Here is a 15,025-nt window from a genome sequence, read left to right on the forward strand (position 1 = left end):
GAGTTGGCAAGTGAATGGGCTCTCACATACAAATCTGCATCGCTGTCAGGTTCCCCTGCATTCCACAACACTCGCTCCCCCTGCTGGCCGGAAGCAGTATCACTTGCACAGAGTTAGTGAGAGCCGAGTGATACTGTGACCCGATGTGTGTTTTAGAGCAGAACGGCGAGGGACCTGACAACAAAGCAGATCTCTGCGTGAGAGCCCATCCACTGTTGGCACTTGCCAGCTGTAATTTTTTAGGGTCTGGTGAGTGTGATTTTTTTTTTTTGGGGGGTAGGGGGGCCTTCTCTTGGGCTGCATTCACACTTGTATTGTTTTGCATCAGTCACAACCCGTTTTGTGCTGATGTGACAGATGCGTTGGAGATTGTTGTACAACTGATGGGACAGATCCGTTAAAAAAACTGATCCGTTGTAGCAGTTTGTACCTTGCAGAATCCAGCTGTGGCCGTGGGTAACCTGAGTGACGTCACTGCTGATAGCGCGACTCACTTCAGTTGCTCCGTGGAGCTCATAGCGAGCGGCGGTGTTCTACGGCCGCTCCTGTCAGCTTCCGATGTAGCAGAGCTGACAGCGTTGTGGGATCTTGTGTGGATTACGCCGGACCTGGAGGGTTATCTGGGGATCAATAAAGTGGTGAAAAAGGGTGTTTTTATGTCTTTTATTTCAAATAAAGGATTTTTCGGGTGTATGTGTTTATTTACTTTCACTATGGATTATGATTATCTTAGGACTTAGTGACAGCTATGGGCTGCCATTAACTCTTTATTTCCTCGATTGACACTGCACCAGGGCAATTCGGGATGACCCGGGTAGAGTCCCAGGACTGTCGCATCTAATGGATGCGGCAATTCCGGGCGGCTGCTGGCTGATATTTTTAGACTGGGGGGTTCCCCATAATGTGGGGTTCCTCATCCTGAGAATACCAGCCTTCAGCCATGTGGCTTTATCTTGGCTGGTATCAAAATTGGGGGGGGGACCACACTCCGTTATTTTTTTAATTATGTATTTAATGTATTGCATAATATAGACCCGCCCACCAGCGGCTGTGACTGGTTGCAGTGAGACAGCTGTCACTCAGTGTGGGGGCGTGTCTGACTGCAACCAATCATAGGCGCCGGTGGGAGGGAAAGCAGTGAATACGAGATGGAATAATGAGCGGCCGGCATTTGCAAAAGCTGGAGAAGCCGCCGGAGCAGTGTGACAGCCGTGCAGTGCCGCGCCGGTGATCGGTGAGACAGACAGAGAGAGAGAGAGACCGACCGACAGACAGAGAGAAATCTAATCAGAAAGGAAACATCTGAGGATGCTCTGTTGCTAAAAGACGGAACCGTCGCAGGAATCTGTCATTTGACGGATTGGACGGATTCAGGGGCCCATAGGCTTCCATTATAACCAAGGATGGATGATGGATGATGACGGAATCCTGTGCCCTGCATTTTTTTCACCGCTACAAAAAAACGTTACATTCTACGTTCATATCGGCCGACGGTCAGTCATTCCACGACTGATCCACCGCGCGGTGGATGCAACGCAGGGCCATCAGTTGCAATCCATCCTTAATACAAGTCTATGGGGGAAAAAATGGAATCCTGAAAAATATTTTGCAGGATACCGTAATTCCTCAAGGCGACGGATTGTGACTGATGCAAAACAACGCAAGTATCAATGTAGCCTTATTTGAGGCTGAATTCGCTCTTTTGGTGATACCTGCTTTCATTAATGAAGTGTCCTAGCGTAAACGTGGGAGCCATTATTGTCTGAATACATGGAGTCTGAGCCTTGATTCTTCCTGGCACGGTAGCGAGGGCTCAGTTTCCGTAGTTAGTGTACAAAATAAGATATTTTTGGCCTATAGTTCTGAGAGCTGATAAATATTTTTTGCTTTAAGGTGCATTGAAGATATCGACAAGTCTTCACTTTATTGAGTCATCTTATCTCCTTTAAGGGTTGTAAGTCGCTGGCAATTAAAATCAATCCACAGAGGCAAATACAAAATATCCCAATATCACCAACATCTAGGAGACTTTTATAAACTCTTAAAAAAAGCAAAATGCCACTTTCTAAATTAGACCGGGCATCGGCGGCACTGACCTTCTTAACCTTTTGTAGATATATCGGACGACCATGGCCAGAGTTACTTTCTGTCCAGAATTTTCAGTTAATATTAGAAATGACTTCGCTCCTAGAAATCCACTACCAAAAAAAAAAAAATTTGAAAAGTTGTAGCTTGTTAAAATGCAAGTGACTTCATTAGGATGCACCGGACGTCGGCAGCTATTTAGCCCTGAGTGTTTATCAATTCACCGTGAGTAACGGCACTCTATGCCAGAAACGCATTGGTCTTATGGATTTTCTTCATGGATTTGCTTGTACCATTTTCAAACATTTTGGAACTAAGCATTGAAGAAATTTTAATACACATTCATCGAGCCGGACAATTCTATTTATTTATTTATCAATATGCAACAAATCGCTTCTCTGCCGGGGGCTGACATTTTGATACAGTCATTTTTTATATTTTGGTATAAGAAATGTAAAAGGGAAAATATTACAAATACATAAACATTCATGTTTAGCTGAAAGTAAAGATTTGCAGATTTTTCAGGTGGAACACGTGTCAATCAGTGAATTCAGGTTTTTCATTCCATCTCATTGACCCCAGTATATAACATCCGACCCCCATAACTCCCAGTATATAACATCCAGCCCCATTGCCCTCAGTGTATAATATCCGGCCCCTCGTCCTAAGTGTATAACATCTGGCCCCTTGTTCTCGATATATAGTCTCAGATCCCCCGCCATGCCGTCTTCGATACTACCATATGCCAGAACGACTGGTGGTGCAGAGCTCACTGATACCAGTGCAGTCCTGTAAAAGGAGCCATCAATGTATCAAGTCTGTTCATGACATTTCTTCTTCTTAAATCTTCCCCCATCACCTGTGAGTGATATTATTGAGAGGTGGAAGAAACAACAGCAACTCGGCCACGAAATGGAGACAACATAATGTTATAGAGCGAGGGGGGGCACGAGTGCTGAAGAGCAGAGGGCAGAAAAGTCCCCATCGCTCTGCTAACCCCATAATTGCAGAGTCCAGACCTCCTCTGATAACATCAGAACAAACACTGCGCCCACTGGGAGCTTTATGGGCGAGCACCTACAGAAGCCGCACATCACCAAGCACAATGCTGAGCCGTACATCACCAAGCACAATGCTGAGCCATACATCACCAAGCACAATGCTGAGCCGTACATCACCAAGCACAATGCCGAGCGTACATCACCAACCAGAATGCCAAACTGTACGTCACCAAGCACAATGCAGAGCCATATGTGACGCCCCTGGACTATCAGGTCGTCACAGGGTACTGCACAAACTGTGCAGTATTCCAAGTCCCTCATGGTTCTGGGTCCCTATCTAATGGTGTTGCCTCCAACAGCAAATCAAATCCTAGATACACCCTGCACCACACCCACCAGACACACCAGTGGGTGGCTTGAGTAGAATAGAGTCGCCCACCTGGGGGGGGCAAGGAGGGGAGGTGAGGAGTGTAGTCTGTAGTCAGTTAGTGAGGAACCCTCGAGCTGTGAGGAGCTCAGAGGAGGTTGGGAGTGGTGGCTCCCAAGTGAAGCTGTCTAGGTTGCAGACGGTGGTCTGGACCTAGAGGAGTCGGACCCCCAGTCGCAGGGGATTGCGGCTATTCCAAGCAGTCAGACACACTGTCTCACAGGCTGCGGGCACGGTCTGATTGCAACCAATCACAGACGTCGGGAAATGAGGTTAATGAGCTGCCCCAGAAGTAGTGATACAGCTGCGAGGAGACTTGTAAGTAAACGCTCTTGCTCTTATCCCAGGCCAGCAAGACCCTTGTCTTACTCCTAATATAAAGGCAACACAAGGAAGGTAGTAGATGGTAGAAGGTCTGCAAACCATGGCATATGAAGAACGGCTAAAAGAAATAGGGATGTTTAGTTTGAAAAAGAGAAGGCTGAGAGGAGACTTAATAGCGGTCTACAAATATCTGAAAGGTAGTCACAGTGCAGAGGGAACCACCCTATTCTCATTAGCACAAGGAAGTACAAGAAGCAATGGGATGAAACTTAAAGGAAGGAGATTTAGATTAGACATTAGGAAAAACTTTCTGACAGTGAGGGCAGTCAGGGAGTGGAACAGGCAACCACGGGAAGTAGTGAGGGCAGTCAGGGAGTGGAACAGGCGACCACGGGAGGTGGTGAGCTCTCCATCAATGCAAATATTCAAGCAGAAGCTTGATAAACATATAGCTGGGATGATTTAGGAAAGCCTGCACTCGCAGGGTGTTGGACCTGATGGCCACTGAGGTCCCTTCCAACTCTACCATTCTATGATGGGGAAGAAACAAGGGAAAACAGAAACCACAAGAGAAACTCCAATTCTTCTCAGAGGAATTCCACTGAATCCTGCTGAACAGAGAACCACAGCTTTCTCCAGAGACAACTCCTTCACAGGACAGCATAGAAATGAACTATAGCCGGCATAGGAGAGCGTGAGGAGTGGGTTTATATAGCAGAATGGCATTGGCTGTAGCAAGGATTAGAAGCTATAATTCAGTCTCAGCAGGATATGAAAGAAACATTAACCCCTTCAGCTCCAAATGGAATTAAATACACTCCTACTCAGGATAAATGATGAGCGGGTTTTAAAAACGGATTGGCGATCAACTAAACGCTTTGTCCTTCAGAGCCCAGCTCCCCCTGGAGGTGCAACACACACTTTACTTATCTCTTATGGGAGTAAAGGAATGAACATATTGCAATCCAACATGTCCAATCCTTCTTTCCCCTACATCAGTTCCTACAGCTTCTTCTCTTACTGCTCCAACCCCAGTGGTCCTCTATAGGCGCCAACTCCAAAAGGGCCAGTGGTGTCCCTGTCACATTAGGTATGGCGAAGTACCAAGCGAGCAGTGAAATGACCCCTGCCCAAACCTACTGCTAGTCCCTGGGGTCCCTCACAACCATGGATAGGTTCCTATGCACCAAGCTGGATACCTGACCCTAGGTATCCCTAGTGCTAAACCCTAAATAGGGAACGAGTGGGATGAGCTCTTCATCAACCCCACTAAACACTATAGAAGACACAAGGAGGACACACTGGGAGAAAAGGCATGAACTACTTATCCTCAGATGACCCATGCAGGAGTTCAACAACGATACTACAGAGGAGTAAAAGCCACCTGTTTGCAACCAGAGCTAGAATGAACTGAATAATATCACCAGCACCAGTCCAGGGAAGAAGGGAGTATTTAAGCACCAAGAGAATACTGATGATCAGCAGCTGGGTGGAAGGTGAGCTGCTGCAAGAGAGTACTGATGATCAGCAGCTGGGTGGAAGGTGAGCTCCTGCAAGAGAGTACTGATGATCAGCAGCTGGGTGGAAGGTGAGCTCCTGCAAGAGAGTACTGATGATCAGCAGCTGGGTGGAAGGTGAGCTCCTGCAAGAGAGTACTGATGATCAGCAGCTGGGTGGAAGGTGAGCTCCCGCAAGAGAGTACTGATGATCAGCAGCTGGGTGGAAGGTGAGCTCCTGCTGAGCCTAAAAAGGGGAGAAATGAAAATCCAGCAGGAAAGCTACTTACACCAATGAATACTGACAGCAGGAACAATAGAAAGTCAGGGAGCATTTTGTGCAACCAAACACTGCGACCTTCTATTGCCACAAACCACGTGACTAGAGACAACTCCGATCACGGTACAATCAAAGACAATAATTGCACATTTGAACCCAGAAACCTACAGAATTGTGTAGAAAGTCCGATAACAGAATAAATAGTATTGGTAATGAGAAGTAAAGTATTTCTCAACTTTTTGGGGCAGATTATATCCACATGTAAACTGAAAAATATGTAAACTATGATTCACGAGGCTCGAGTATCTGAGACAATGGCTGGAATCAGAATTTCTGTCTGGTTGGTGAATACTTTATATATGGCAATTAGTGGCCTCTCAAATGACATTAACTTTCCAAGTTACGTTCCGAGATTTATCAAAATGTCATCTTGACTCCAAGTGTTACCACCTGGGAGAAGGCGGCAATTATCCCTCCTTCTCCACAATAATCACCCGCTTGCATTTGCTTTCCTTGCAGCCGCCGTGACCCCATTAAACTGACGCTTTGCTGACATTTTAGGTTAGATATTATCATATTACACATCGTCATTCCCCCCCTCTGTCACAGCAGGACACATTGAGTCTCCTCTTCATCTTCCTTATCTAGGAAGGGAAGGAGTCCGGACACAGCCTCACCTTAGTAATTAGAGGCTTTATACCGATATGCTGAAGGTCAGTAGCAATTTTCCATAACCGTGAGATCAGACGGGTGGCAATGCGTTATATATATATATGGTGGCCCAGAAGTAATTAAATTCTTTAGGCTTAAATGCTACGTTTATTGCTCATTTTAAGATTCGCAATTGAAAAAAAATTGTGCCATGTGTAAATGTTCACTATGGGTGATTAACAAGAGCGTGAAGAAGAGTCGTCCTGATGTGTGCTACATAGAAAATCAGTGGGTAGACAAAAAAAAAAAAAATAACCCGGGGAGGACTACCTGCCCATAGTGGCCATCGGCAGAGACTAAAGGCCCCGTCACACCCAACGACGTATCTAACGATATATTGCCGGGGTCACGGATTCCGTGACGCACATTCGGCATCGTTAGCAACATCGTTGCGTGTGACACCAACTCTATACTCACCAAATTGTCCATCGTTGATTTTAAAAAAATCGTTGATTGTTGAGGACGCAGGTTGTTCGTCTTTCCCGAGCCAGCACACATCGCTGAGGAAGGAAGGAGGTGGGTGGGATGTTAGGGCCGCTCATCTACGCCCCTCCACTTCTATTGGGCGGCCGCTTAGTGACGTCGCACAAACCGCTTAGAAAGGAGGCGGTTCGCTATCCACAGCGACGTCGCTAGGCAGGTAAGTCCGTGTGACGGCTCCAAACGATATTGTGCGCCATGGGCAGCGATTTGCCCGTGACGTACAAACGACGGAAGTGGGTACGCTCGCTAGCAATATCGCTGCATGTGACGGGGCCTTTACAGGGGCTGGGTCATAGTCCTTCAACAATTTTTATCCTATGGAACACCCCTTTAAAGTGACACTTATGGTGTAAACATTTTGTCATCAGTGTATCTCGCTCGAGGGAGACCTCGAGTGAATCTGGTGTCAGAAGGTCACAGCACCTTGCCACTGGGCAGGTTCACTACTGCCATTTGATAACATCCCCTTGCTTGTGGTGCTGTAAAGGGGGGCTTTACACGCTACGATATCGTTAATGTTTTGTCGTCGGGGTCAAGTTGTTAGTGACGCACATCCGGCGTCATTAACGATATCGCAGCGTGTGACACTGACCAGCGACCTTAAGCGACCTCAAAAATGATGAAAATCGTTCACCATGGAGAGGTCGTCCCAAACTCAAAAATCGGTAAGGGTTGATTATCCAGGTGGTTCATCGCTCATGCGGCAGCACACATCGCTGTGTGTGACACCGCAGGAGCGAGGAACGTCTCTTTACCTGCCGCCGGCCGCAATGCGGAAGGAAGGAGGTGGGCGGGATGTTACGTCCTGCTCATCTCCGCCCCTCCGCTTTGATTGGCCGGCCGCTTAGTGACGTTGCGGTGACGTCGCTGTGATGCCAAACGTCCCTCCCCCTTGAAGGAGGGATTGTTCGGCAGTCACAGCGACGACGCCGACCAGGTAAGTATGTGTGACGCTGCCGTAGCGATAATGTTCGCTACGGCAGCGATCACAAACAATCGCATGCACGACGGAGGCGGGTACTTACACGCTCACTATCGCTACAAATTGCTAGCGATATCGCTACCGTGTAAAGCCCACTTAAGGGTTAAGCACTCTTTTTTGCCTGGCTGCTGGCTGTAGCTTCCAATCTCAGGTGTCGCTTTTTGGGATCACTCCCCTTCCTTATTTAAATCATGTGATCTGATCACATGATGCCTGTGATAGAAACTGAATCCTCATTTCTATGTGGTGCACTCTAGTAGGAGCGAGCTCTGGAAGACGGCTGTCATGTTGTGGGCAGTAGTGGTATTTGCTGCACTGAAGCCGCCTGCAGTGTTTTTCCTTGCATGTCTATGTGGCGCCCTGGACAAGCCAGGACGTCACAGGTACTGCAACAACACACCCCACACCCCGGCTAGGCACATCGAAGTCAGACAAAAATCCTTGTTGCCTCCCTCCAGGGGCTGATGTCCACACCAGGGGGTGGAGCCAGGCGGTTGGCCCCACCCACCGAGGAGTTCACAGTCCTGGAGGCGGGAAAAGGAAGTGAGAGTAGAGCAGTTGAGTTTGGAGAGTTGAAGAGTGAAGTGGTAGTGGAGCAGACTGACCATGTCCGGGTGCGTGGCCCGGGCACATACAGCAAGGTTGGCAGACGGTGGTGACCGTCTGCAGGAGGGGCTGATTGACGTGAACCATAAGGACCGGGGACAGGCGGTGGCCCGCCGGTACCGGATCGGGGAGCGAAGAGAAGCCAGCACCATTCGGCAGGGCCTACGGACCCCGACCAGGCTTGGAGTCGCCGTAAAACCGGTCAAATCCGTTAGCGAAGGGAACCTCCGGGGTTTCCCAGCAGTCAAGACCCGAGTGAAGGCAACCGCTCAAACCGTGAAGGGAAATACAGTCACCGACAAGGCTACAGTTCCCAGGGCCAGAGCCTGCGGGCAAAAGGGGCTCCCTCAGCATCCATCCAAGCTGGGGAGTGGGTTACCGGTGGGAAGTCACCAGAACCGAGAACATAACACAGGTGCAGGGAAAGGCAGTCACCGCCAACCTACCGGGAGAAGACCCACCGCAGCCGTCTGTGGGACCCATCCATCCAGCCGTTTGTTTTACCGGAGACTTTGCATTCATCATTGGCTGAGTGAGTACCACCGTGCCGTGCGGCACCGCGCTGCCCCCGCGACCCTGCACCTCACCAGGTCCCGTAACCCACCTGCCATTCCTCCCTCACCGGGCCCCGGGACACCCAACCCCCCTACCCATGGAGGGGAAAAATAACATCCAAGCTGCTCCTTGTCATCGCTCCCGGGATCCCCGTCCAGAGCAGCGGTGGTGTCACAACCTCACCACAACTGTGGGTGGTGTCACGGACAATAAATCCCCAAATCCATTCCCCTTTTCACTCACGGGCGAGGAGCGCCGCTCGAGTCCCCGGATCCGGCCCACCGCTCGAGCCACAATCGAAGCAGCAGCAGCGCCGGACCCGAGCGTAGTGAGTGCAGCGTCCCCTCCCCGCCCGCGACAACTACTTCCCGTTTGTATTCTTACACTTGTGTTTCTGTATTGTAGTGGTGAGACTAGTGATCTCATCAGCCTGCTCACTAGCCAGGGTGAGAGAAAGGTTATAAGGTGTCTGGTTTGGTGACAGGTTGGAAGAACCTGTATAGGGACTCTAGGGAGCTCAGGAGTCAGTTTGAGGTGAGTTCTGGAGGTACCGCCTCACCCCTCTTCCTAGCTTCAGGGACCTCCGTTGTATCGTGACCCTGATGTTCCCTGTGTGTTGCAACATCTTCTGGGGGTTTACCATGTACTAGGTAAACCTTGTGTGATATATTTTTGCCAAATCCCGAGCCAGAGATCAAAGCAAGTTGGATTACAAATGCACAACGCAATGATCACTTGATCTGTTTGGGGTTGGAGCTGCACAAAAGACCACATATGGGCCAATTTCCTGCCCTTTCGTTATTGTCTATACAGGGCCAATTGTATAAAGGTTGTAAACAATTACATAATCTAAAGGCCCCGTTACACGCAACGACGGATCTAACGATATATCGCCGGGGTCACGGATTCCGTGCCGCACATCCAGCATCGTTAGTGACGTCGTTGCGTGTGACACCAACGAGCGGCTATTAACGATGGAAAATACTCAGCAAATTGTCCATCGCTGACACGTCGTTCATTTTCAAAAAAATCGTTGATTGTTGAGGACGCAGGTTGTTCGACATTCCCGTGACAGCACACATCGCTACGTGTGACACCTCGGGAACGACGAACTACAGCTTACCTGCGGCCGCCGGCAATGCGGAATGAAGGAGGTGGGCGGGATGTTACGGCCGCTCATCTCCGCCCCTCTGCTTCTATTGGGCAGCCGCTTAGTGACGCCGCTGTGACGCCGAACGGCTCTCCCCCTTAGAAAGGAGGCGGTCGCCGGCCACAGCGACATCGCTAGGCAGGTAAGTCCGTGTGACGGCTCCGAACGATATTGTGCACCACCGGCAGCGATTTGCCCGTGATGAACAAACGACGGGGCGGGTACGCTCGCTAGCGATATCGCTGCGTGTAAAGCCCCCTTAAGCAATTTGGCTTAGGCCATGAACAAAATATATTTCAAAGTAACCTACTGTCTCTTACCTGAGAAAGAAGAACGAGTCCACACCCAAGAACACCGGGCCGCTCAGTGTGTAGAAGTACAGAGGTTTCTCTAATACTCTCGATTTCCATTCAAAAGAGTTATCTGTAGTAAGATATCATAAATACAGCACATAAAAAGTGTATCCTCTACATCCACTACAGTATAACGACAAAGTATGTGCCCCTCCACATCCCCCCACAGCAACTTTACTGCCCTCCCATTCTACATCTATAGACATTAATATGGAGTTGTCCTCTGCCAATATACCAGCTCTCGCTCTTCTGGAGGAGTCAGTGGGAATTTTTGCCCCTTCATCCAGAAGAGTGACTCGCCCACCCCAGGGCTATGGGACACCCGGTGCCTGGCCGGACTAGTCCGGAGGGTCGTCAGTGGTGGCTGGGCCCGACTCCGTACCCTGGTGGGGTCAATTAATATGGCTGGTGACTTGGGGGTGATTAAAGTTTGTATTCGTGACACCACCTGTGGTTTGCGGCTATTAAGCCGCCGCTGCTGTATGAGGCCTCTGGGGTGATGGAACGGCAGCAATGGTGTTACTGCTCCCCACAGGTGGAGCGGTGCCCCGGGGCAACAGTTGGTGCTTGTAAGTGTGGATGTAGTTGCGGTGTAGTGCAGGGCCGACAGGCGGTGAAAGGACCGGGCACAAACAGTCTCTACCTTCTTTTCTTTTACTGGCAGCCAGTCGTCCTGGGAGACCGTTACAGGTGGTAAGGTGATCCGGCCGGCCTGGAAGTAGCTGGGGGGGTGATCCCTTGGCCAGTTGAGTATTGAGGCCTACTCCATGTTCTTCCTTTGTTTTTACAGGACCCTGCACTCTGGATGTAGCAACGTTCCTCTTCCTGCTGGGACCGGTGGTTCGTCCCTTTTTCTTAGGATAGGCTGCGCAGACCCTCTCTGATGCTTCCCCTCCGGGGTCCGCACCGGGCCCTGGTGATGCAGCTGCACCTTAGGTTCGTTTTGGGGCCAGGAGACCTGCAGTCCTCCTGCCCTTCGGATTCGGCTACCAGGTAGGATTTTAGGCCCTGGCGGCCACAGACTCCGATGTCTAGTTCTCCTCTGCGCCTCTCTGCCAATCCTGCTTCACTGGGCCAAGCTATTCCAGCTCCAGGCCCCAATCCACAGGACAGCACTACTCTGCGTCTTCACTCTCCAAACTTTCCTCACAGACTGCACTAACTCCTCCCTCAGGTCAGGCTTGAGGAATGCTCCCTGGAACTCCAGGTTCAGAGCTCCCTCTGCTGGCCTGAGGGAGAAACTGCGTTGGATGTTGGTACCTACTGGCCAATGATTTCCCCCAATTACCTCCAGGCTCAGCATTAACCCTTTGGAGGGGCAATGCTGTTGTGGCGACCAGGTCCTGGGGCGCCACAAGAGCATTTGTGAGGTGACCCTGATGTTGGAGGAGGCCGAGATCACAATCTCCATTATTGGTGTTGGATGGGGCTGAGGTTTGGGCTCTAAGCGGCCGGTCACGTTCTTCCACTAAACTCCCCCCAACCATGTCTGTATGGAGCTTGTGCCATCACCTATCGTGATTGGTGTATCCTGCGCTATCAGTTGTATATAGGAGTGTTATCAGTAAATTAATGAGGAGGAAGAGGTGAGCTGTGATATCACCTACTGTGAATGGTGCATCCTGTGTTATCTACTGTATATAGAGGCATTATCAGTCATTGTACAGGAGGAGGTGAGCTGTGATATCACCTATTGTGAATGGTGGATCCTGTGTTATCTACTGTATATAGAGGCATTATCAGTCATTGTACAGGAGGAGGAGGTGAGCTGTGATATCACCTATTGTGAATGGTGGATCCTGTGTTATCTACTGTATATAGAGGCATTATCAGTCATTGTACAGGAGGAGGAGGTGAGCTGTGATATCACCTATTGTGAATGATGGATCCTGTGTTATCTACTTTATATAGAGATCTAATCAGTTATTGTACAGGAGGAGGTGAGCTGTGATATTACCTATTGTGAATGGTGGATCCTGAGTTATCTACTGTATACTGTATAGAGGTGTTATCAGTCATTGTACAGGAGGAGGAGGTGAGCTGTGACATCACCTATTGTGAATGGTGGATCCTGTGTTATCTACTGTATAGAGAGGTGTTATCAGTCATTGTAGAGGAGGAGGAGGTGAGCTGTGACATCACCTATTGTGAATGGTGGATCCTGTGTTATCTACTGTATAGAGAGGTGTTATCAGTCATTGTAGAGGAGGAGGAGGTGAGCTGTGACATCACCTATTGTGAATGGTGGATCCTGTGTTATCTACTGTATATAGAGATGTTATCAGTCATTGTAGAGGAGGAGGAGGTGAGCTGTGACATCACCTATTGTGAATGGTGGATCCTGTGTTATCTACTGTATAGAGAGGTGTTATCAGTCATTGTAGAGGAGGAGGAGGTAAGCTGTGACATCACCTATTGTGAATGGTGGATCCTGTGATATCTACTGTATAGAGAGGTGTTATCAGTCATTGTAGAGGAGGAGGAGGTAAGCTGTGACATCACCTATTGTGAATGGTGGATCCTGTGTTATCTACTGTATAGAGAGGTGTCATCAGTCATTGTAGAGGAGGAGGAGGTGAGCTGTGACATCACCTATTGTGAATGGTGGATCCTGTGTTATCTACTGTATAGAGAGGTGTCATCAGTCATTGTAGAGGAGGAGGAGGAGAGCTGTGACATCACCTATTGTGAATGGTGGATCCTGTGTTATCTACTGTATATAGAGATGTTATCAGTCATTGTAGAGGAGGAGGAGGTGAGCTGTGACATCACCTATTGTGAATGGTGGATCCTGTGTTATCTACTGTATAGAGAGGTGTTATCAGTCATTGTACAGGAGGAGGAGGTGAGCTGTGACATCACCTATTGTGAATGGTGGATCCTGTGTTATCTACTGTATAGAGAGGTGTTATCAGTCATTGTAGAGGAGGAGGAGGGGGGATAAGTGCAGTGAGGGCGCCAGCTGCCATTGCAATCTTCCTCTGAAGATAATAAGCCTGATGGAAAGTCTTCCTGACAGGATGCATTAGTCTAAAATACATGCAGTGACCACTATGAAAAATTGCAAGATTACTAATTTTGTTTTTTAAGAAAGTTCATAATATAGAAAAAATAATAATTCCAAAATGTATAAAGAAAATGAGTTCTGCGACTTTTTCACCATTTTGAAGAACATTTCTTGCTGCCATTGAATAGAAACCATTGTTCCGCTTGTCTGGATTTATTCGGCACTCACCGATGTTGAAGACGCTGGCCAGCTGACTGGTGTGTCCGGAGATGATCCACAGCAGGCTGAGGACTCGGATTCCATTCAGAGCGGGGTACTCGTGATTCTGGGGCGTCACCGTCACCACAGCCGGGAAATTCTCCTGTATGGCAAAACTCTTCAGAACTCGATCAGTACAAGCTGCAGACGAGAGAGGAAGCATGAAAAGGTCTGAAACTACAAGCACCAGCATGCCGCCAGCCAAAAGCTTTATAAATGGCTTATTCGGTGGTGTCCACATATTGCATATTTGCTGCATTATTTTCTGAAGAAAAAATCTAATTGTCGTAAAATAAAAAAAAAAAGCTGCTTCTAAAAAGTAGGTTTTGCTGCGTTTTTGGCTGTGTTTTTGCTAATTTTGCTGTTTTGTTGCTTTTTTTCTAAATTTTTTGCTGCTTGTTTTTGCTGTTTTTTTCTACATTTTTGAGCGACATTTTTTTGCTATGTTTTTCATGCAGTTTTAGCTGTATTTTTTTCTGATTTTTATGTGTTTTTGCTGGGGGTTTTTTTTGCTGCATTTTTTTGTTGCGTTCGTTTTACTGTTTTTAGCTGTGTTTTTTCGGCTTAATGTGTTTTTTTGCTGTTTTTTTCTACATTTTTGCGCTACATTTTTTGCTATGTTTTTCCTGCAGTTTTAGCTGTATTTTTTCTGCTTTTTATGTATTTTTGCTGTTTTTTTTTGCTGCGTTTTTTGTTGCGTTTGTTTTACTGTTTTAGTTGTTTTTTCTGCTTAATGTGTTTTTTTGCTGTTTTTTTCTACATTTTTGCGCTACATTTTTTGCTATGTTTTTCCTGCAGTTTTAGCTGTATTTTTTCTCCTTTTTATGTATTTTTGCTGTTTTTTTTTGCTGCGGTTTTTGTTGCGTTTGTTTTACTGTTTAGCTGTTTTTTCTGCTTAATGTGTTTTTTTGCTGTTTTTTTTCTACATTTTTGCGCTACATTTTTTGCTGTTTTTCCTGCAGTTTTAGCTGTATTTTTTCTGCTTTTTATGTGTTTTGCTGTTTTTTTTGCTGCGTTTTTTTTGCTGCGTTTTTTGTTGTGTTTGTTTTACTGTTTTTATCTGTGTTTTTTTCTGCTTTATGGTTTTTTTTGCTGTTTTTTTGCTGCTTTAATATCACCTTATCACCTCTAGTACAGCTATTTGATTAGGATACTTGCAATTTATCAGCCCCAGTTAGTGGGTTAGTGAGTGGGAGTGGATTAATCTATTCAGTCCTCTCTTTGTGCGCACGCTGTGGATTTACCACGGATGTTACCGCGGATTTGCCGCGGTTTTGCTGCAGAAAATGTTTCTAACATTGCTGCAG

General features: G+C 47.7%; 1 protein-coding gene across 1 annotated transcript in view; it reads right to left on the reverse strand.

Annotated features, from left to right (window-relative positions):
• Nucleotides 1-15,025, reverse strand: part of LOC142256921 (O-acyltransferase like protein-like) — a 113,848-nt gene that overhangs the window by 21,217 nt on the left and 77,606 nt on the right. Inside the window, exons 6-8 of the mRNA XM_075328951.1 lie at nucleotides 13,689-13,859; nucleotides 10,421-10,523; nucleotides 2,097-2,198 (exon numbers count right to left, since the gene is read on the reverse strand). Of these exons, the coding sequence (XP_075185066.1) occupies nucleotides 2,097-2,198; nucleotides 10,421-10,523; nucleotides 13,689-13,859 (376 nt within the window). The remainder of the gene's footprint in view (nucleotides 1-2,096; nucleotides 2,199-10,420; nucleotides 10,524-13,688; nucleotides 13,860-15,025) is intronic.

Source organism: Anomaloglossus baeobatrachus, chromosome 1 (genome assembly GCF_048569485.1).
Source record: "Anomaloglossus baeobatrachus isolate aAnoBae1 chromosome 1, aAnoBae1.hap1, whole genome shotgun sequence".
In the NCBI taxonomy this organism is placed as follows: domain Eukaryota; kingdom Metazoa; phylum Chordata; class Amphibia; order Anura; family Aromobatidae; genus Anomaloglossus; species Anomaloglossus baeobatrachus.